The sequence below is a fragment of the Bufo bufo genome, chromosome 7 (genome assembly GCF_905171765.1).
Source record: "Bufo bufo chromosome 7, aBufBuf1.1, whole genome shotgun sequence".
NCBI classification, from domain to species: Eukaryota; Metazoa; Chordata; class Amphibia; order Anura; family Bufonidae; genus Bufo; species Bufo bufo.
In genome coordinates this window covers 18,269,526-18,294,077 of record NC_053395.1, presented here as the reverse complement: position 1 = coordinate 18,294,077, position 24,552 = coordinate 18,269,526, and the positions used below count along the sequence as shown (strand labels likewise).

The following is a 24,552-nucleotide window of genomic DNA, read 5'->3' as shown; positions in this document are numbered from 1 at the left end:
CTTACAGATCAACCTTAAGGGGAGGAGTCTTCTCTCCGCAACCGAGGTGGAGACCGCCCTAGTAGAATGGGCTCTCACAAACTCAGGAGGATCTAAGGATTGGGAGACGAAAGCTTCCATAATGGCCTCCTTAATCCAGCGACTAATGGTAGCTTTAGACGCTTTATGGCCTTTAGACTTACCGGCAAACAGGATAAGAAGATTCTCATCTATCCTGAACTCTCTAGATCTATCCACATAGATCTGGAGGCATCTTGAAATATCCAGCGGGTCTCTAGCTGGAGTATCAGAGGAGGAGGCTGTAAACAAAACTGGTAAAGAGATTACCTGATTGATGTTCTGGAAAGTAGGCACCTTAGGCCTGAAGTAGGGTAAAAACTTCAGGAGTACTCTATCCTGTAGAAAAATAATGTACGGGTGGATTGCAGAGAAAGCCTGCAATTCAGAAATTCTTTTGGCTGAAGCTATAGCCAGAAGAAAGACCATCTTTAAAGTCAAAAATGTTAAATTTACCTCCTCCAAGGGCTCGAAGGGGGGAGATGCTAGCCCCCTGAGCACTACTGAAAAATCCCACTGGGGGATAGGTTTCAGTATAGTTGGCTTTAGTCTTTCAGCTCCCTTCAGGAAGCGTTTAATGAGTGGGTCCCGAGAATGTGGCCTGTTGAGACAGGCCGAGATGGCATAAACCTGTACCTTCAAGGTAGCTGGAGATAGGCCTCTATCTAATCCATCTTGAAGAAATTGAAGTATCGCAGGAAGGGGCGGATCTGCGGACGCCACCTGTCTGGAATCACATCATGCCACGAAGATTCTCATGATCCTGGAGTAGGCCTTCTTTGTAGACTCTGCTCGGGAATGCGACAAAGTTCTCAGGACCGACTCGGAAAGCCCTTCTATGTTGGGAAGGGACTGATCAACTTCCAGGCTGTCAGGTTGAACCTGTGCAGATCTGGGCAGAGGTGAGTGTCCCACGACACCAGGGTCTGCTCCGGGGGGAGTCTCCAGTATTGTCCCCGACTCATCTGAATGAGCTGGGTAAACCAGGATCTTCTGGGCCAAAACGGTATGATGGCTATTACCGAGGCCTGATCCTGACGGATTTTCATCAATACCCTCGGTATCATGGAAAACGGAGGGAAGATGTAAGCCAGCCTGAACCTCCACGGTATTGACAGAGCATCTATCGCCAGGGGGTTGTCTTCCCTGTAGAGGGAACAGAACCTCAGCACCTTGGCGTTGAACCTGGTTGCCATGAGATCCACTTCTGGCATACCCCATCTGTGAACTAGCTGCCTGAAGATCTCCGGATGCAGAGACCACTCCATGGTCGGTAATCCTCGACTTAAGCGGTCCGCTATCATATTGAGGGAGCCTCGAATATGAACGGCAGATAGATGGGAAAGGTTCGTCTCTGCCCACCGAAGAATCACCCCGATCTCTGACAGAAGGGGCAATGATCTTGTGCCTCCCTGTTTGTTTATATAGAGAACTGCAGTCATATTGCATGACTGGACTTTCACTGCTTTGCCCCGGACCTGAGGGGCAAAGTGAAGGAGGGCTAGCCGGATAGCTCACATCTCGCGAAGATTGGAAGAAAGACGCCGCTCCAGAGGAGACCAAGATCCCTGTATTGGGGATCCGTCCAGGTGAGCGCCCCAGCCTACAAGGGACGCGTCTGTAGTCAATATGACCCAAGCTGGTTGGGTCATAGACTTCCCTGGTGGTAGCTCAAACCACCATCTGAGGGAATTCCGGGTTTGACCGGACAGGGAGCACAGGGAATCTAGCCCCGCAGGGCTGCCGTTCCATAGGTGTAAGACCTCCAACTGAAGAGGACGGAGGTGCCATAGCGCCCAAGGGACTGCATCCGCAGCCGCTGACATGAGCCCCAGCATCTTCATGAGAGTCTGGATAGAGACTCGACGAGGGACATAAAGGACCTTTGCTAGGTCCTGAATCCGCGCTCTCCTTTCTGGAGTCAACCGGAGGGACATCTCCACAGAGTCGACCACGAATCCTAAGTAATGGATTGAAGTCGATGGGCTCACATTCGACTTCTGCCAGTTGATAATCCAGCCTAGGCGGAAGAGAAAAGAGATTGCGACCTGAAGATGGTGGGTAAGGATCGGAACTGAAGAGGCTATGAAAAGCCAATCGTCCAGATAAGGAATAATAGTCAGTCCTTGAAGTCTCAAAGCTGCCACCACCGACACCACCACCTTGGTGAAGATAAGGGGGGCAGAAGAGATTCCGAAGGGAAGCGCGGCGAACTGAAAGTGCCTGCGAACCCCTGAAATCTGGACCGCGATCCTGAGGAGTTTCCGGGACGCGGAATGGATCGGAATGTGAAGATACGCATCCTTGAGGTCCAGAGTAGCCATAACGTCCCCAGGGTTGAGGATATGGCTGACTGACCTTATGGTTTCCATGCGAAACCTTGTTTTCCTTATAAATCGATTGAGAAATCTCAAGTCGATGATCATCCGGAGATCTCCCGTCTTTTTGGGAACCAGGAACACTGGTGAATAAATCCCTAGGCCCCTCTCCCCTGCCGGCACCTCCTCTAGGGCTTCCTTGGAAATATAGTCCTGAATGTAAGCTTCTAGGACCACTTGTTTGGCAGACCCGAAGTTTCGTGTGGCGATGAATCTCTCTGGGGGGAGAGAGATAAGATCTACCCGGTACCCGAGGGAAACTATGTCCTGGGTCCCCCCCAATCTCTGCGCCTAGACTGCTGCCCTGGACGACCTCCGCCTTTCTTCTCATGCCTGGGGCATCCCCGAAAGGGCTGCTGGGGGAGGCTCTTCCCCTTTTTATCAGAGAGCCCCTCCATTATCTTGTTCAATTCGGACCCGAATAGCCTATCCGGTTCGAAGGGGAGCCCACAAAGATTGAACTTGGACGCGTTATCAGCGATCCAAGGTTTCAACCAGAGTGGTCTGCGGGCAGCCGAAACTAGGGCCATAGTTTTGGCGGCCAGCTTCAGCTGCATCTGGGTAGAATCGACCAGAAAGTCCATGGCCAGATTGGCCGACTTGAAGGATGCCAGGATATCATCCCTTGATACGCTCTGATCAACGTCCGTCTGGATTCGGTTAAGCTTAGAGCGTAAATAAGTGGCTACCTCCGTGGCTGCAATAGAAGTTGATGCGGAGGCAGCAGCCGCCACGTAACTCCTCCTAAGGGTGCACTCTGCCCTCCGGTCTAGAGGGTCCTGCAGACTAGACCCATCGTCTGCAGGAACTAGAGTGCGCCGGGACAACTTGGCAATAGCCATGTCCACCTTGGGAACGGAACCCCACGATTCCACCAAGGGTTTAGCCATCGGGTACATCAGTTTGAATTTTCTAGTGAGAACTGGACCTTTCTCAGGCTTTCTCCATTCCGTGCGCATCACGGAGAGAAGGGTCTCATCCGCTCTAAAGACACGCTGTGTCCGTCCGGCGGGATCGGAGGACTCCCCCATGTCAACATCATGGTCCCCCGACCTGATGGACTTGAGTAACTTCTGCGTCTTTTCTGGAGGGAAAAAGCAAGAAGTAGATTCTTCCTCAGAAGAAGAAGACCCCGGAGAACAGGGGGTAGGTCTTTCAACCGGTGCGACCACCTCCATGGGAGTCTGAGAGGGTCCTGGTAGCCTCTCATTCAGCAGCCGCACCACTCCCTTAATGGAGTCATCCACGTATGTCTTCGTCCACTGAAACATTTCTTGCATCGTGGGTTCCGTGGATGCCGTGCGACAACTCTCACATCTAGAGTACGGACAGCTGTCGTCTAAGGGGGTGTTACATTCGTAACACGCCAGATGCTTCCTCTTGGCCCCAGCTTTACGCTGATCCGGATCCTTAGGGGAAGCCATAGTCTGTAATTAGAAAGAACACAGGTCATAACACCTACAATTTTACCTGGAGGTGGTGAAACAAGACCTTATGGGGGCCCACCAGCACTAGCAGAAAATAGGAAACCACAATCCCAAGCCAAGCAATACTACAAGAATATCTCAAGGCACAGGGAACTCTGGAGCTAGCTTGTGAAAGCGATGCAACCAGAGCACTGACTGACAGGCTCTGGGCGCTTAAGAGGAGGAAGCCCCGCCCAGAGGGATAACAGAGCCTAAACAGGCTCAGCAAGCCCTAAATGTCTGCCCCACCTAATCCTGGATCCCAGGGTGACATGGGGAGAAAGTTTTAATAAAAGTAGTGAGGTTTAAACCCTCACGGCATCGCTATGGAAAAACCGGAAGTGACGTAGCGCACCTAGTGCGCGTCACTTCCGGAGATGGCGGCGCCCATAGCGCTGCCACATGCGGCGAGAGAAGGACGGGATACCGCAGCACTCGAGTGGAAGAAGAGGGGAGGGGACACCCCCCTCCCCGACAGTACCCCAGCGGCACCCGACGGCCATAGCGCCGCTCACATGCGGCGAGGGAGGACGGGATACCACAACTGGTTCAAAGAAGAGGGGAGGGGACACCCCTCACCCCGACGGTACCCCAGATAGAAACGCCGACCAGCCTATAATAAAGGCAATGAGAGGCCATGGAGGGCAAACTTTAGATCTAACAAAAAAATAGAGCCCCTAGCACTCTTCAGCTCCCAGAGGGGGAGCGACACCGCCAGTCCACCTGTCCAGAGGACAGAAAAAAACACGGTGGGCTGGGGGGTGATCTCCTCCCTTTCAGGGAGCTGAAGATCGTTTATTGGTTCTTTGGGCTCATTAAAATTCCGCCGGTCCTACCAGTCCACAGGGGCAGTTAACCCCATCTGTGCTGCTGGTAGGACGTAAGGGAATGTTTGTTTTATTGACAGGGGCATCCACCTGTCTATAAGAAAAGATATTCTCATCTGTCGAACACTTTCTGTTTTTTCCCAGCTTCAATGTGCTGTCCTGATAATCCACCTGCAGTGAATTCACTGAAATCAATGTTTAGAATGTGCAAAACCAGCTTCTTATTCAATCAAATCCTGTTTATTCCTTGAAAGTAAAATCCTCCTCTGTTTTCTGATTTCAGAGAGCAGCAGTCACAATACATGACAAACAGGAGTGGTGCATTATAACGATTGTCACATACGGTGAGTGGAAGCAGCTCGTGTACATCTGAAGAAGTGCTAAAGGGCGACTGCTGATAAGAATGTGAATCACACAGAAATGGATTCAGGGTCAAGAGAAGTTATCACATAGGTTGTATTACCTACCTGCTATATTTTGAAAGTCTCTCCCATCATGCCTTAGGAGTAAAACAAACTTCATATTCTCCACAGATTTCGTTATATGGTCCCATAAGTACAAGAATATAACTACTATGATACTGCTCCTATGTACAAGAATATAACTACTATAATACTGCTCCTATGTACAAGAATATAACTACTATAATACTGCCTTCTATGTACAAGAATATAACTACTATAATACTGCTCCTATGCACAAGAATATAACTACTATAATACTGCTCCTATGTACAAGAATATAACTACTATAATACTGCCCCTATGTACAAGAGTATAACTACTATAATACTGCTCCTATGTACAAGAATATAACTACTATAATACTGCCTTCTATGTACAAGAATATAACTACTATAATACTGCTCCTAAGTACAGGAATATAACTACTATAATACTGCTCCTATGTACAAGAATATAACTACTATAATACTGCTCCTATGTACAAGAATATAACTACTATAATACTGCTCCTATGTACAAGAATATTACTACTATAATACTGCTCCTATGTACAAGAATATAACTACTATAATACTGCCCCTATGTACAAGAATATAACTACTATAATACTGCTCCTATGTACAAGAATATAACTACTATAATACTGCTCTGATGTACAAGAATATAACTACTATAATACTGCTCCTATGTACAAGAATATAACGACTATAATACTGCCTCCTATATACAAGAATATAACTACTATAATACTGCTCCTATGTACAAGAATATAACTACTATAATACTGCCTTCTATGTACAAGAATATAACTACTATAATACTGCCTCCTATGTACAAGAATATAACTACTATAATACTGCTCCTATGTACAGGAATATAACTACTATAATACTGCCTCCTATGTACAAGAATATAACTACTATAATACTGCTCCTATGTACAAGAATATAACTACTATAATACTGTCCCTATGTACAAGAATATAACTACTATAATACTGCTCCTATGTACAAGAATATAACTACTATAATACTGCTCTGATGTACAAGAATATAACTACTATAATACTGCTCCTATGTACAAGAATATAACGACTATAATACTGCCTCCTATATACAAGAATATAACTACTATAATACTGCTCCTATGTACTGCCCCTATGTACAAGAATAATACTGCCCCTATGTACAAGAATATAACTACTATAATACTGCCTTCTATGTACAAGAATATAACTACTATAATACTGCTCCTAAGTACAGGAATATAACTACTATAATACTGCTCCTATGTACAAGAATATAACTACTATAATACTGCCCCTATGTACAAGAATATAACTACTATAATACTGCTCCTATGTACAAGAATATAACTACTATAATACTGCCTCCTATGTACAAGAATATAACTACTATAATACTGCTCCTATGTACAAGAATATAACGACTATAATACTGCTCCTATGTAGAATATAACTACTATAATACTGCTCCTATGTACAAGAATATAACTACTATAATACTGCTACTATGTACAAGAATATAACTACTATAATACTGCTCCTATGTGCAAGAATATAACTACTATAATACTGCTCCTATGTACAGGAATATAACTACTATAATACTGCCTCCTATGTACAAGAATATAACTACTATAATACTGCTCCTATGTACAAGAATATAACTACTATAATACTGCCTCCTATGTACAAGAATATAACTACTATAATACTGCTCCTATGTACAAGAATATAACTACTATAATACTGCCTCCTATGTACAGGAATATAACTACTATAATACTGCTCCTATGTACAAGAATATAACTACTATAATACTGCACCCTATGTACAAGAATATAACTACTATAATACTGCTCCTATGTACAGGAATATAACTACTATAATACTGCCTCCTATGTACAAGAATATAACTACTATAATACTGCCTCCTATGTACAAGAATATAACTACTATAATACTGCTCCTATGTACAAGAATATAACTACTATAATACTGCTCCTATGTACAAGAATATATCTACTATAATACTGCTCCTATGTACAAGAATATAACTACTATAATACTGTCCCTATGTACAAGAATATAACTACTATAATACTGCTCCTATGTACAAGAATATAACTACTATAATACTGCTCTGATGTACAAGAATATAACTACTATAATACTGCTCCTATGTACAAGAATATAACGACTATAATACTGCCTCCTATATACAAGAATATAACTACTATAATACTGCTCCTATGTACAGGAATATAACTACTATAATACTGCTCCTATGTACAAGAACATAACTACTATAATACTGCTCCTATGTACAAGAATATAACTACTATAATACTGCTCCTATGTACAAGAATATAACTACTATAATACTGCTCCTATGTACAAGAATATTACTACTATAATACTGCTCCTATGTACAAGAATATAACTACTATAATACTGTCCCTATGTACAAGAATATAACTACTATAATACTGCTCCTATGTACAAGAATATAACTACTATAATACTGCTCCGATGTACAAGAATATAACGACTATAATACTGCCTCCTATATACAAGAATATAACTACTATAATACTGCTCCTATGTACAAGAATATAACTACTATAATACTGCCTTCTATGTACAAGAATATAACTACTATAATACTGCCTCCTATGTACAAGAATATAACTACTATAATACTGCTCCTATGTACAGGAATATAACTACTATAATACTGCTCCTATGTACAAGAATATAACTACTATAATACTGCTCCTATGTACAAGAATATAACTACTATAATACTGCTCCTATGTACAAGAATATACCTACTATAATACTGCTCCTAAGTACAGGAATATAACTACTATAATACTGCTCCTATGTACAAGAATATAACTACTATAATACTGCTCCTATGTACAAGAATATAACTACTATAGGGGGCGGAGCCGAGCCACGCTGCTGAATGGCCGCACGAGCTTGAGCTCCTCCAGCATTCCGGCTCATTTGCCCTAAATTAAGCTATAATTTGCACTAATATGGGGAAGACTGGCAAGGACAAGTCCAGAGGCAGTTCAGAGACGACCCCACTACACTCTAAGCAGCCAGAAATGGAAAAGTTCCTCAGGAAAACTCCGAGGCTCGCGGTGCAGAGAGGCCCTAACATGGCGGCATCCATTACCCACGACTCCGATGCAGGAGACCTCTCGGACGCGGGAAGTGGCTCTGATATTTCAGACAGACGCCCACGCGACCCACCGCTTTCTGAACGGACCCTTAAGAGAGTCCTAGATTCAGCTCTCTCACCTCTCAAGCAAGGCTTATCTGACATTAAAGACGACTTGAAACACTTAGGCCAGAGAGTCGTTTCCCTGGAGTCTGCTCAAGAAGACATCATGGCGTACGAAAGTAAAACCGCAGATGTGTTAGCGACCCACAAGGCCTTATTGAATGAAGCATACCTGAAACTAGAAGACCAGGAGAACCGCAGTCGCAGGCGGAATATCCGCATACGGGGCCTACCGGAATCGCATGCGGTGGAGGCCTTGCCGTCGGTTGCGCGCGAAATATTTTCAAGCCTACTGGGCGCAGAGAGGGCGGCCGTAATAGTGATCGAGCGTATACACAGGGCACTACGCCCTAGACCAAAGCCGCAGGAACCACCGCGGGATGTGATCTGTGGCTTACTGAGCTTTGTCGACACTGCGGCCCTCCTACAGAAACAGCGGGAATCGGAAGCCTTGGAGTACGAACATGCACCGATCCAGATGTTTCAAGACCTGGCTCCGTCTACTTTGGCCAAACGGCGCCTGTTGCGGCCTCTTCTAGATGTCTTGAAGAAATCAGCGATTCCTTTCCGTTGGTTGTACCCTTTCGGGTTGGCGATTTCCAGAAATGGTAAATTACTTACCGTTCGTTCTCCTCAAGATCTGGCCTCTGTCTGGGAAGCGCTTGGAGTACCCCCTGTGGACATTCCTTCATGGCTCCCGGCCGACCAGGATGGCCCCCTACCAGCTCCCCCTCGTGTTGCTAACTGGCAGAAGGTGTCGGCTGGAAAGTCTGACCGTCTGGGAAGGGGTTGGATGGATAAGAGCCCCACCTGATCGCCATTTCCTAAACGCATGACGACCTAGGAAGAGTTTTCCTCTCCTGCTGTTCTATGTCCACTGATCTGTTTTACATGACAGGACGATAAGGAAACTCTCCTTTGTTTTTTCTGGACATTGCTCCTGTTGTTGCAGGTATCGTTACCCCTATGCAGGGCAGGGACCGGCAAGATTCCTGTGCTGGACATATTTTTGTTGGTCCATTGTTAGAGACCGCAAGGTGCTTTACTTGCCCCCTCGCCAGCTCAACCCTGTCTGAGCTGACGATAAGTGAAGCATTTACTTCTCTACAGATCTCATGTTTTCTGTGCTGGTTTATTACCGGTTTGTTATTTCACTGTTTTATTATTTTGTTGTGTTTTGTCTATCCCTCCTTTCTACCTTCCCTTTCTCTGCTCTGAACCACTGTGTGCTACTAAGCATTTCCATGGTTATTCTGTGTAGGCATCTGTGTGATTTATTAATGCAATGGCATCTATTGTAGTTGCTTCTTTAAATGTACATGGTTTGAACGAGCCATGCAAAAGGTCCCAGACTCTCTCCCTTCTTTTGAGGGACAAAGTTTCAGTGGCTTTCTTACAGGAGACTCACTTTAAATCGGGTAAGGTTCCTAACCTTCCCCCTAGGAAGTTTGCCCAATGGTTTCACAGTACCTATAGCACCGCCAGCAGGGGGGTTAGTGTGGCTGTGCACAGAAGCCTCCCCTTCAAACACTCTGCTACTGCTGTGGACCCAGAGGGCAGATACCTCTTTGTGAAAGGTGTTTTAGGTGAGTCTCCTGTGACTTTTGCCAATTTGTATGCCCCTAATAGAGGCCAAGTCCCATGGCTCGTTCAAACCTTAAGCCTTCTTTCCTCGTTCACAGAGGGATTGCTTGTTCTGGGGGGTGATTTCAACGTGGCCCTAGACCCTGCCATTGATACTTCCACAGGCAGACCTTCTGTTTCTTATAGGCTCCTGAGACGGTTGAAAATCTCTCTGAAGAAACTGAAGGTCTTAGATGTATGGCGCTCACTAAACCCCAACGGCCGGGATTTTTCCTATTATTCCCATGCCAAGACTTCCTTTCACAGGTTAGATTACTTATTCCTCTCTGAGTCACATCTGCGTAATGTCTCCGGAGCCCGTATAGGTCCCATTACACTTTCTGACCACGCTCCTGTTATCATCCACTTTTCCCTGTCTGACCCTCAGAAAAAGGAACGTCTATGGCGTCTAAATGACACTTTGATTTTGGACCCCGTTCACGCTTCTAAGATTAAAGCCTCCATCTCTGAGTTTTTTACGCTAAATGATACACCCGACTCCCCTCCCTCCCCTTCCATATTATGGGAATCTCATAAGGTAGTGTTAAGGGGGGAACTCATTGCCTTAGGGGCTTATGTGAAAAAACAGAGGACGCAGGCTTTAGATGCTCTATTGACAAAAATTGCCCGCCTTGAATCCTCGCACAAGGAATCACAGGCCCTTCATACCTTAGCAGAACTCACGGATGCTAGGACACATCTAAAAAATATGCTAAATGTCACTTCGGCAAAGCTGGTACTGCGTTCCAGGTTTAAGGCCTACGCCCATGGAAATAGAGGAAACAGATTGATGTCAGCCATAGTTAAGAAGCAATTCTCTGACTCCTTTGTTTCCTCTATTAAAGACCCGAACGGGAAGGTGCATAAATCCACCCCTGATATCGCCAAGGCTTTCTGCACCTTTTATGAGGCTCTGTATAACCTACCTCCCCCCAACGGGGACACCCCTGGTGTCCTCTCAGACGCCACGGACAAATTCCTACAGTCTCTGAACCTTCCTTCCATATCCCAAACAAAAGCGGCCCACTTAACTAGACCGGTTACTGACTCTGAAATCCATAAGGTGCTCAGGTCCATCCCCTCGGGTAAAAGCCCGGGCCCGGATGGGTTTCCCATTATTTACTACAAATCCTTCCAGGATATCCTTATCCCCCGTTTTAAGAATTTGTGCAATCACCTCCTCTCTGGAGGCTCCCTTGCCCCTCATTCCTTAATGGCGCACATTACAGTCTTACATAAGGAGAATAAGGACCCGACTTGCTGCAGTAATTATAGGCCGATCTCCTTGCTCAATACTGATGTGAAGTGGTGGGCGAAACCTTAGCTACCAGACTTCAGGATGTACTTCCTGACATTGTCCATGGAGAGCAAGTGGGCTTTGTCCACGGCAGACAGGGGTCGGAAAACACGATTCGGCTTCTTCACCTTATTCACAGGGCCAAGAAATCTGTGAAACCTTTAGTGTTGGTGAGCACTGATGCGGAGAAGGCCTTCGACAGGGTCAGCTGGCAGTTTATGTCTCGGGCCCTGGCGAGGTTTGGTCTCTCTGATCAGTTTATTGCTGCCATTTACACCTTATACTCGGCCCCCTCTGCCGTGGTCAAAGTTAATGGTACGTTATCCCCTCCATTTCGCATCACTAATGGGACAAGGCAGGGGTGCCCCCTGTCTCCGGCATTATTTGTGTTGGTGATGGAGACTCTTCTGTGCAAGATTAGGGCGGACCCAGATATAAAGGGCCTCCAAGTGGGCGCCGGCACCCATGTTACTGCAGCATTTGCGGACGACCTTTTGGTTATAATATCTAACCCCAGAGAGGCCTTACCTAAGTTATTGAATATATTTGAGAACTTTGGGTTTGTATCTAATTTTAAAATTAATTATGGGAAGTCTATGGCACTTAATATTTCATGCTCCCAAGCTGTGATTAATACGCTTAAGCGCGACACTCCATTTGTTTGGGCATCCAGGGACATTACGTTCCTAGGGACACGTATATCGGCCAATATTCATGAGTTGGCCTCACTCAATTACACGCCGCTGCTTCAGTCAGTTCGTACCCACCTCCAGACCTTGAAACTACCTTTCGTATCGTGGGTTGGTAGGAAAAATTACCTTAAAACCTTTATCCTTCCCAAATTCCTATATCTGCTACAGGCCCTCCCTATTTGGCTACCAAACTCATATTTCGCAGAAGTACGCCGGGTGTTCACTCGCTTCCTCTGGAATGGCAAATCTCCTCGTATTGCCTATTCAGTCCTCACTAGGGATAAGAAGCTTGGAGGCTTTGGGATGCCAGATGTTAAGGTTTATTATACTGCAGTACAACTTTGTAGATGCGTAGCAGCTATGTCTCGTCAATCCAACTCCCCTTGCTCTCGCCTGGAGTCTGCGCTGCTCACTAACCAAGATCAGCTCACCCTGTGGGGTGTCCGAGCCTTTTCGGCTAACCATTATGCATCCTCCCTGGTCTGGAAGGGTATGCTGGTAGAGTGGTCTAAAATGGTCCAATCTCAAACATTCAACTTTCCTAACCCAGGTATGCCACTGCAACTGCTACAAAACTACCTCCATCCATCCATCTTAAGCCCCTCCGGTATTTGGCCTAGGCTCGCTGGCAAATTTCTGCGGGATGTCCTCTTACCGGATGGCAGCTTGAATTTGGATTTGTTGCTGGGCCTCCCCGAGGTCAAGACTGCGCCATTTTTCCATCTGGCTGACTTTAAGAGAGATATTACAGGGGGTGTTAGGTCCCTACCTGTTAACAGCTCTTTATCTTGGCTTGAAAAGAAGGTCATGGCCACTAAACCCGCCACTAGACCGCTGTCTCAGATGTATAAAGAAATACTCTCCTCACTCCCCCCGGAGCTCCGTTTTCTGACCTCCTGGGAGAGGGAGCTCTCTTTGTGCCTCACGGAGCCGGAAAGAGCCTTTATTTTGGCACATTCACATGGCTTTAACCGCTGTGTGAGGATTCAGGAGAACTCTTTCAAACTACTCAGTAGATGGTATAAGACGCCTGAGTTCTTACACAAGTTGAACCCGGAAGTTCCAGAAGCTTGTTGGAGATGCGGCTTGGAAATTGGTTCCCTGTCGCATATTTGGTGGTCTTGTCGGAAAATCCAGACATTTTGGAAATCAATTGAGCCATTGATCAACCAAATTTGCAATTCTAGGATAGTTCTGGATGCTAAACTTATTTTGTTATGGTGCCCAAATACAACCCTCACCCCTGCTAAGGATAACCTCCCGACCATGTTGCTCACGGCAGCTAAGCTGCTTATTCCTTTTCTATGGAAAACTGACTCTCCCCCGACCACCCTAATGTGGATAGACAAGGTAGACCAGATCTACCGTTTTGAGGAGCTGGCACACTGGGAAACTAACTCACGTTCCCGCTTCTTAAAACTATGGTCTCCATGGAAAACTTACAGAAACTTTGCTTAGCAGAGCAGAATCTCCCATCTCCCTGTTCTCCCCGCTCCTTCCCCTCTTGTGTGTTCCCCCCCTTTGTCTCCCAACCCTTGACTGAATTTTATTTTATGTTTGATAATTGTGATTGTATATGATGTCTATGCATGATGTAAATGTGGGACTCATATTGTGATTCCTTGTCACTGTGATGTAGTCATGTATGGGCGTTTAGCCTCTGCTTTTTCTTTCAATAAAAAGAAATATGGTTAAGAATATAACTACTATAATACTGCTCCTATGTACAGGAATATAACTACTATAATACTGCTCCTATGTACAAGAATATAACTACTATAATACTGCTCCTATGTACAAGAATATAACTACTATAATACTGCTCCTATGTACAAGACTATAACTACTATAATACTGCTCCTATATACAAGAATATAACTACTATAATACTGCCTCCTATGTACAAGAATATAACTACTATAATACTGCTCCTATGTACAAGAATATAACTACTATAATACTGCTCCTATGTACAAGAATATAACTACTATAATACTGCCTCCTATGTACAAGAATATAACTACTATAATACTGCTCCTATGTACAAGAATATAACTACTATAATACTGCCTCCTATGTACAAGAATATAACTACTATAATACTGCTCCTATGTACAGGAATATAACTACTATATTACTGCCCCTATGTACAAGAATATAACTACTATAATACTGCCTCCTATGTACAAGAATATAACTACTATAATACTGCTCCTATGTACAAGAATATAACTACTATAATACTGCCTCCTATGTACAAGAATATAACTACTATAATATTGCTGATATTGGTTTTCTTAAGGGATCTCCTTCTTCAGTGTCTCACTTACCTGCATTGCTGTAAGGCCGAATGCACACGGCCGTGGAACACGTATGTGAGCGGTCCGTGGTATCCCGGCCTGGCATCCTGCTGACAGCAGGAGCGCACGGTGTCATTGGTTGCTAAGACGCCGTTCACTTCATGCCACCGCTGCACTACAGTAATACACTTGTATAGATCATACGAGTGTATTACTGTAGTGCAGCGGCGGCATGAAGCGCCCGGCGTCATAGCAACCAATGACGCCGTGCGCTCCTGCTGTCAGCAGGATGCCAGGCCGGGATACCACGGACCGCTCACATCCGTGTTCCACGGCCGTGTGCATTCAGCCTAAAGCTGTGTTTTTCCTGGACTGATGACCTCTCTGTGTATTTCAGGCATCTTCTTCATTCAGTCTTGAAGATCCTTCTCCTCCTGTACATGAAGAGCCCCATTTTCTTGGAGCTGATCATAGACCTTCCCATTTTGCCAGACACATGCGGTGAGCGCCCCCCGCGGCTCTGGAGGGTCTCCTGTGTGTCAGACGGTCTGATGCTGTGAGCGCTCCGCAGGGTCTACAGACACTCGTGTGCTGATAATCATTTCTGTAGACGTCTTATTCCTGAGGAAACGAGAGGGAAGAAGGGAAAAGGAAAATAAAGCGCTGACATTTTAAAAATTACTTTGAAAGTGAAATCTTGTGAAAAGAAAGAGAAATTATTTTTATCAAATAAATAGAATAATCTTTCATTTTATGTAAAAATTCTGTGATTCGCAAAATCCTAAAGAGGATTTTTCCGGAGCTTCCACGTTAGTAATATTTTGCAGGCGGTGGCCGCAGACCGCTCTCCTCCACAGTGGCCGACTATGGTGGCAACTTCCTGCTCTTAGTTACAGTAAGAGGAGCAGCTGTGGAGCCCAAACTGCTGCTCGAAGTGAAATTCTGGGCAGATGAAACCTGGGGTGGTCACCTGAAAACCAATATGCTGAAAGCCATCTTCTTCGACCCCTAGTCTTGGCCAAGTGTGCGTTTTTTCTGACTGGGGAGAAAGTTGCTGCCAGTTTCACCTCTCCCTTCTGACATCAGCTTGTTTTCCTGGTAACAAAAGGTTCGGGCAAGCTGGAATCCAACTGCCCTACCCTTATCTCCCACCACGTCTGGGTGCGCCTACACATTAGAAGGTCAACCAGTCCCAGGGGTGCACCTAGCCTTTCCTCTGCCTGAGGTGAAAACTGATACAGCCAATTTCTTCACCGAACCCTCTCCCTTCAACCCATGGCCCTTCAGTTGCCCCTACCTGTCACCTGGCCTCATTGGGGGTGCACCCCTGACCAGTCCCACTGATGGGTTCAGATGACCAGGTGGCCAGAAGATGAACATTCATAAACTGTGGAGATGGAAGAACCAGAACTAGCGATGAGCAGATGGATCCACTGGTTCATTGGCCAGTAAGCGTCAGTGATGATTGGTGTCCTTTCAGGCCCAGCAGTTTGGGTCTTTGCCTTAAAGGGCCTCTGTCAGCAGATTTGTACATATGACCTGTTAGATGTGTTGGTCCCATGTTCATATGAGTCCAATCTGGACAGGTGACGTGTCCGTGTCTCCCGGGGTATGTATTCTTGAGGTGGGAGCATCTTCCTATATACGTCCCTGGGCTCCTAAGGTTCTTCAGTTCCTCAGGACTGGGCAGATGCTGCAGGCTTTTTGTTGATAAGGTTCTGTACACAAGGGACACAAGGGACTAAAAGGAAAATAAAATCTGTAAATGACATAAATTGTGAGGATATAGGAAGAACAGCGGCAGCTCGGGGCCCATATACACAGAATTACTGGGGGTGACAGTGCTGAGCGGGGGTATCTCAGAAATGGTTCTGAAGGCCCATCCTCCATGTACACAAGACACCTGCATGACCACATCTAGTACAGTCATATCATCCCCCGCTCTTACCACTGGGGGAGGGGGGGGGGGGGGCATCTGTATACAGTCCCTATGTGCATTCTATTGACTATAAAAGGCCTAGCATACAGATTGCCCCCTAGTGGTCGCAACAAGCAGTCAAAATATCTTAGCACAATGTTGTGGGGCTTAGAGAACTTCATTGCTCCCCACCAAAAGATGATACATGGGGTGATGCAGGAACTCCTGGATCAAGTGCTGCAGGGAGAGGATACACTGTAACTCCTGGCCCATGAGCTGACACTCTGTTGCTGTGAGGTGACACACTGTAACTTCTGGCCCATGAGCTGACACTCTGTTGCTGTGAGGTGGATACATTGTTATTCTTGGCCCATGAGCTGACACTCTGTTGCTGTGAGGTGGATACATTGTTATTCCTGGCCCATGAGCTGACACTCTGTTGCTGTGAGGTGGATACATTGTTATTCTTGGCCCATGAGCTGACACTATGTTGCTGTGAGTGGGATACACTGTAACTCCTGGCCCATGAGCTGACACTCTGTTGCTGTGAGGTGGATACATTGTTACTCCTGGCCCATGAGCTGACACTCTGTTGCTGGGAGGTGACACACTGTAACTCCTGGCCCATGAGCTGACACTCTGTTGCTGGGAGGTGACACACTGTAACTCCTGGCCCATGAGCTGACACTCTGTTGCTGTGAGGTGACACACTGTAACTCCTGGCCCATGAGCTGACACTCTGTTGCTGTGAGGTGGATACATTGTTATTCTTGGCCCATGAGCTGACACTCTGTTGCTGTGAGGTGGATACACTGTAACTCCTGGCCCATGAGCTGACACTCTGTTGCTGTGAGGTGGATACATTGTTATTCTTGGCCCATGAGCTGACACTCTGTTGCTGTGAGGTGACACACTGTAACTCCTGGCCCATGAGCTGACACTCTGTTGCTGTGAGGTGGATACACTGTAACTCCTGGCCCATGAGCTGACACTCTGTTGCTGTGAGGTGGATACATTGTTATTCTTGGCCCATGAGCTGACACTCTGTTGCTGTGAGGTGACACACTGTAACTCCTGGCCCATGAGCTGACACTCTGTTGCTGTGAGGTGGATACACTGTAACTTCTGGCCCATGAGCTGACACTCTGTTGCTGTGAGGTGGATACATTGTTATTCTTGGCCCATGAGCTGACACTCTGTTGCTGTGAGGTGACACACTGTAACTCCTGGCCCATGAGCTGACACTCTGTTGCTGTGAGGTGACACACTGTAACTTCTGGCCCATGAGCTGACACTCTGTTGCTGTGAGGTGGATACATTGTTATTCTTGGCCCATGAGCTGACACTCTGTTGCTATGAGGTGGATACACTGTAACTCCTGGCCCATGAGCTGACACTCTGTTGCTGTGAGGTGACACACTGTAATTCTTGGCCCATGAGCTGACACTCTGTTGCTGTGAGGTGATACATTGTTATTCTTGGCCCATGAGCTGACACTCTGTTGCTGTGAGGTGACACACTGTAACTCCTGGCCTATGAGCTGACACTCTGTTGCTGTGAGGTGGATACATTGTTATTCTTGGCCCATGAGCTGACACTCTGTTGCTGTGAGGTGGATACACTGTAACTCTTGGCCCATGAGCTGACACTCTGTTGCTGTGAGGTGGATACACTGTAACTTCTGGCCCATGAGCTGACACTCTGTTGCTGTGAGGTGGATACACTGTAACTCCTGGCCCATGAGCTGACACTCTGTTGCTGTGAGGGGGATACACTGTAACTTCTGGCCCATGAGCTGACACTTTGTTGCTGTGAGGTGGATACATTGTTATTCTTGGCCCATGAGCTGACACTCTGTTGCTGTGAGGTGATACACTGTAATTCCTGGCCCATGAGCTGACACTCTGTTGCTGTGAGGTGGATACACTGTAACTCCTGGCCCATGAGCTGACACTCTGTTGCTGTGAGGTGGATACATTGTAATTCCTGGCCCATGAGCTGACACTCTGTTGCTGTGAGTTGGATACATTGTTATTATTGGCCCATGAGCTGACACTCTGTTGCTGTGAGGTGGATACATTGTTATTATTGGCCCATGAGCTGACACTCTGTTGCTGTGAGGTGGATACACTGTTATTCCTGGCCCCATGAGCTGACACTCTGTTGCTGTGAGGTGACACACTGTAACTCCTGGCCCATGAGCTGACACTCTGTTGCTGTGAGGTGACACACTGTAACTCCTGGCCCATGAGCTGACACTCTGTTGCTGTGAGGTGGATACATTGCTATTCTTGGCCCATGAGCTGACACTCTGTTGCTGTGAGGTGACACACTGTAACTCCTGGCCCATGAGCTGACACTCTGTTGCTGTGAGGTGACACACTGTAACTCCTGGCCCATGAGCTGACACTCTGTTGCTGTGAGGTGGATACATTGCTATTCTTGGCCCATGAGCTGACACTCTGTTGCTGTGAGGTGACACACTGTAACTCCTGGCCCATGAGCTGACACTCTGTTGCTGTGAGGTGGATACATTGCTATTCTTGGCCCATGAGCTGACACTCTGTTGCTGTGAGGTGACACACTGTAACTTCTGGCCCATGAGCTGACACTCTGTGGCTGTGAGGTGGATACATTGTTATTCTTGGCCCATGAGCTGACACTCTGTTGCTGTGAGGTGACACACTGTGACTCCTGGCCCATGAGCTGACACTCTGTTGCTGTGAGGTGACACACTGTAATTCTTGGCCCATGAGCTGACACTCTGTTGCTGTGAGGTGGATACATTGCTATTCCTGGCCCATGAGCTGACACTCTGTGGCTGTGAGGTGACACACTGTAACTCCTGGCCCATGAGCTGACACTCTGTTGCTGTGAGGTGGATACACTGTTATTCTTGGCCCATGAGCTGACACTCTGTTGCTGTGAGGTGGATACATTGCTATTCCTGGCCCATGAGCTGACACTCTGTTGCTGTGAGGTGACACACTGTAACTCCTGGCCCATGAGCTGACACTCTGTGGCTGTGAGGTGATACATTGTTATTCTTGGCCCATGAGCTGACACTCTGTTGCTGTGAGGTGGATACACTGTGACTCCTGGCCCATGAGCTGACACTCTGTGGCTGTGAGGTGGAGGACACACTGAGGGGCTTGGGGTGCTCTCAGGTGATGATGAGCCGCATCTCCCCCTCCCTCCAGGCTTGGCCCCCCATTCCCCGGCCTGTCATTGGCTGCTGGCTGCCACACACCCCCGTTCTGTCTCATTGGCATTCGCAGGCGGTGCCCGGGCCTGTGTGTGAGGGGAGGGGGATGTGACAGCTCTCTGCCGTGTGTGGAAGCGTGGATCGGGTGGGCATCACCTGGATCTCCGGTGTGTTCAGCCCCCCGGGCTGTGCCAGTGCCTGCATCCTGCTGCCCAGTCTTACAGACCCTGCATCCTCCTCACCTGCCCCCTCCTGGCATCTCCCCTGCACTGGGCAGGAGGGGCAGCTGTCAATCATTGCACCATCCTCTCCTGCCCCCCTCGTTTCTGTCTCCGTTGCATGTCCCTCCTTCCCCTCCCGGACCTCCCCACTCTCTCCCTGTATCCCTGGAGTGGGGGGCTGCTCTGCAGGTAGAGCTCACCCCCCCGCACAGCGCAGCGCCCCGCACAACAGCCCCGCACAACAGCCCCGCTGCGGGTATATGGAGAGGAGCTCCCTGCTGCGCCTCATCCAGGGGCAGGTAAGACGGGAGGAGGATGAGAGTGACCGCATCTACTAAGGGTATGAGAGATGGAGGATGAGAGTGATCGCATCTACTGAGGGAATGAGAGAGGGAGGATGAGAGTGACCGCATCTAGTGAGGGTATGAGAGAGGGAGGATGAGAGTGATCGCATCTACTGAGGGTATGAGAGAGGGAGGATGAGAGTGATCGCATCTACTGAGGGTATGAGAGAGGGAGGATGAGAGTGACAGCATCTACTGAGGGTATGAGAGAGGGAGGATGAGAGTGACCGCATCTAGTGAGGGAATGAGAGAGGGAGGATGAGAGTGATCGCATCTACTGAGGGAATGAGAGAGGGAGGATGAGAGTGATCGCATCTACTGAGGGAATGAGAGAGGGAGGATGAGAGTGATCGCATCTACTGAGGGTATGAGAGAGGGAGGATGAGAGTGACAGCATCTACTAAGGGTATGAGAGACGGAGGATGAGAGTGACCGCATCTACTGAGGGTATGAGAGAGGGAGGATGAGAGTGACAGCATCTACTGAGGGTATGAGAGAGGGAGGATGAGAGTGATCGCATCTACTGAGGGTATGAGAGAGGGAGGATGAGAGTGATCGCATCTACTGAGGGTATGAGAGAAGGAGGATGAGAGTGATCGCATCTACTGAGGGTATGAGAGAGGGAGGATGAGAGTGATCGCATCTACTGAGGGTATGAGAGAGGGATGATGAGAGTGACAGCATCTACTGAGGGAATGAGAGAGGGAGGATGAGAGTGATCACATCTACTGAGGGTATGAGAGAGGGAAGATGAGAGTGACCGCATCTACTGAGGGAATGAGAGAGGGATGATGAGAGTGACCGCATCTACTGAGGGAATGAGAGAGGGATCATGAGAGTGACCGCATCTACTGAGGGAATGAGAGAGGGATCATGAGAGTGACCGCATCTACTGAGGGAATGAGAGAGGGATGATGAGAGTGACCGCATCTACTGAGTGTATGAGAGAGGGATGATGAGAGTGATCGCATCTACTGAGGGTATGAGAGAGGGTGAGAGTGACCGCATCTACTGAGGGTATGAGAGAGGGATGATGAGAGTGACCGCATCTACTGAGGGTATGAGAGAGAGAGAGGGTGAGAGTGACCGCATCTACTGAGGGTATGAGAGAGGGATGATGAGAGTGACCGCATCTACTGAGGGTATGAGAGAGAGAGAGGGTGAGAGTGACAGCATCTACTGAGGGTATGAGAGAGGGAGGATGAGAGTGACCGCATCTACTGAGGGTATGAGAGAGGGAGGATGAGAGTGATCGCATCTACTGAGGGTATGAGAGAGGGAGGATGAGAGTGACAGCATCTACTAAGGGTATGAGAGACGGAGGATGAGAGTGACCGCATCTACTGAGGGTATGAGAGAGGGAGGATGAGAGTGACAGCATCTACTGAGGGTATGAGAGAGGGAGGATGAGAGTGATCGCATCTACTGAGGGTATGAGAGAGGGAGGATGAGAGTGATCGCATCTACTGAGAGTATGAGAGAAGGAGGATGAGAGTGATCGCATCTACTGAGGGTATGAGAGAGGGAGGATGAGAGTGATCGCATCTACTGAGGGTATGAGAGAGGGATGATGAGAGTGACAGCATCTACTGAGGGAATGAGAGAGGGAGGATGAGAGTGATCACATCTACTGAGGGTATGAGAGAGGGATGATGAGAGTGACCGCATCTACTGAGGGAATGAGAGAGGGATGATGAGAGTGACCGCATCTACTGAGGGAATGAGAGAGGGAGGATGAGAGTGATCACATCTACTGAGGGTATGAGAGAGGGATGATGAGAGTGACCGCATCTACTGAGGGAATGAGAGAGGGATGATGAGAGTGACCGCATCTACTGAGGGAATGAGAGAGGGATCATGAGAGTGACCGCATCTACTGAGGGAATGAGAGAGGGATCATGAGAGTGACCGCATCTACTGAGGGAATGAGAGAGGGATGATGAGAGTGACCGCATCTACTGAGTGTATGAGAGAGGGATGATGAGAGTGATCGCATCTACTGAGGGTATGAGAGAGGGTGAGAGTGACCGCATCTACTGAGGGTATGAGAGAGGGATGATGAGAGTGACCGCATCTACTGAGGGTATGAGAGAGAGAGAGGGTGAGAGTGACCGCATCTACTGAGGGTATGAGAGAGGGATGATGAGAGTGACCGCATCTACTGAGGGTATGAGAGAGAGAGAGGGTGAGAGTGACAGCATCTACTGAGTGTATGAGAGAGGGAGGATGAGAGTGACCGCATCTACTGAGGGTATGAGAGAGGGAGGATGAGAGTGACCGCATCTACTGAGGGTATGAGAGAGGGAGGATGAGAGTGATCGCATCTACTGAGGGTATGAGAGAGGGAAGATGAGAGTAATCGCATCTACTGAAGGTATGAGAGAGAGAGAGAGAGGATGAGAGTGACCGCATCTACTGAGGGTATGAGAGAGGGAGGATGAGAGTGATCGCATCTACTGAGGGTATGAGAGAGGGAAGATGAAAGTGATCGCATCTACTGAGGGTATGAGAGAGAGAGAGAGGATGAGAGTGACCGCATCTACTGACGGTATGAGAGAGGGAGGATGAGAGTGACCGCATCTACTGAGGGTATGAGAGAGAGACAGAGGATGAGAGTGACCGCATCTACTGAGGGAATGAGAGAGGGAGGATGAGAGTGACCGCATCTACTGAGGGTATGAGAGAGGGAGAATGAGAGTGACCGCATCTACTGAGGGTATGAGAGATGGAGGATGAGAGTGACAGCATCTACTGAGGGTATGAGAGAGGGATGATGAGAGTGACCGCATCTTCTGAGTGTATGAGAGAGGGAGGATGAGAGTGACCGCATCTACTGAGGGTATGAGAGAGGGAGGATGAGAGTGACCGCATCTACTGAGGGTATGAGAGAGGGAGGATGAGAGTGACAGCATCTACTGAGGGTATGAGAGAGGGAGGATGAGAGTGACCGCATCTACTGAGGGAATGAGAGAGGGATGATGAGAGTGACCGCATCTACTGAGGGAATGAGAGAGGGAGGATGAGAGTGACCGCATCTTCTGAGTGTATGAGAGAGGGAGGATGAGAGTGACCGCATCTACAGAGGGTAAGAGAGAGGGAGGATGAGAGTGACCGCATCTACTGAGGGAATGAGAGAGGGATGATGAGAGTGACCGCATCTACTGAGGGAATGAGAGAGGGAGGATGAGAGTGACCGCATCTACTGAGGGTAAGAGAGAGGGAGGATGAGAGTGACCGCATCTACTGAGGGTATGAGAGAGGGAGGATGAGAGTGACAGCATCTACTGAGGGTATGAGAGAGGGATGATGAGAGTGACCGCATCTTCTGAGTGTATGAGAGAGGGAGGATGAGAGTGACCGCATCTACTGAGGGTATGAGAGAGGGAGGATGAGAGTGACAGCATCTACTGAGGGTATGAGAGAGGGAGGATGAGAGTGACCGCATCTACTGAGGGTATAAGAGAGGGATGATGAGAGTGACCGCATCTACTGAGGGTATGAGAGAGGGAGGATGAGAGTGACCGCATCTACTGAGGGTATGAGAGAGGGAGGATGAGAGTGACCGCATCTACTGAGGGTATGAGAGAGGGAGGATGAGAGTGATCGCATCTACTGAGGGTATGAGAGAGAGAGAGAGGATGAGAGTGACCGCATCTACTGAGGGTATGAAAGAGAGAGGATGAGAGTGACAGCATCCACTGAGGGTATGAGAGAGGGATGATGAGAGTGACAGCATCTACTGAGGGAATGAGAGAGGGAGGATGAGAGTAACCGCATCTACTGAGGGTATGAGAAAGAGAGAGAGGATGAGAGTGACCGCATCTACTGAGGGTATGAGAGAGGGATGATGAGAGTAACCGCATCTTCTGAGTGTATGAGAGAGGGAGGATGAGAGTGACCGCATCTACTGAGGGTATAAGAGAGGGAGGATGAGAGTGACCGCATCTACTGAGGGTATGAGAGAGGGAGGATGAGAGTGACAGCATCCACTGAGCGTATGAGAGAGGGATGATGAGAGTGACAGCATCTACTGAGGGAATGAGAGAGGGAGGATGAGAGTAACCGCATCTACTGAGGGTATGAGAGAGAGAGAGAGGATGAGAGTGACCGCATCTACTGAGGGTATGAGAGAGGGATGATGAGAGTAACCGCATCTTCTGAGTGTATGAGAGAGGGAGGATGAGAGTGACCGCATCTACTGAGGGTATAAGAGAGGGAGGATGAGAGTGACCGCATCTACTGAGGGTATGAGAGAGGCAGGATAAGAGTGACAGCATCTACTGAGGGTATGAGAGAGGGAGGATGAGAGTGATCGCATCTACTGAGGGTATGAGAGAGGGAGGATGAGAGTGATCGCATCTACTGAGTGTATGAGAGAGAGAGAGAAAAAGAGGTGGAGAGTGCCAGCATCTACTGAATGTATGAGAGAGGGATGATGAGAGT

The 24,552-nt window shown here is 47.7% G+C and overlaps 2 protein-coding genes across 2 annotated transcripts in view; both read left to right on the top strand.

Annotated features, from left to right (window-relative positions):
* LOC121007914 overlaps nt 1-15,125 on the top strand; it is a 32,769-nt gene extending 17,644 nt beyond the window's left edge. Inside the window, exons 9-10 of the mRNA XM_040440183.1 lie at nt 5,012-5,072; nt 14,819-15,125. Of these exons, the coding sequence (XP_040296117.1) occupies nt 5,012-5,034 (23 nt within the window). The 3' untranslated portion in view covers nt 5,035-5,072; nt 14,819-15,125. The remainder of the gene's footprint in view (nt 1-5,011; nt 5,073-14,818) is intronic.
* Nucleotides 15,126-19,646: 4,521 nt separating this feature from the next.
* Nucleotides 19,647-24,552, top strand: part of RHBDL1 (rhomboid like 1) — a 46,466-nt gene continuing 41,560 nt past the window's right edge. Inside the window, exon 1 of the mRNA XM_040439374.1 lies at nt 19,647-20,064. Within this exon, the coding sequence (XP_040295308.1) occupies nt 20,026-20,064 (39 nt within the window). The 5' untranslated portion in view covers nt 19,647-20,025. The remainder of the gene's footprint in view (nt 20,065-24,552) is intronic.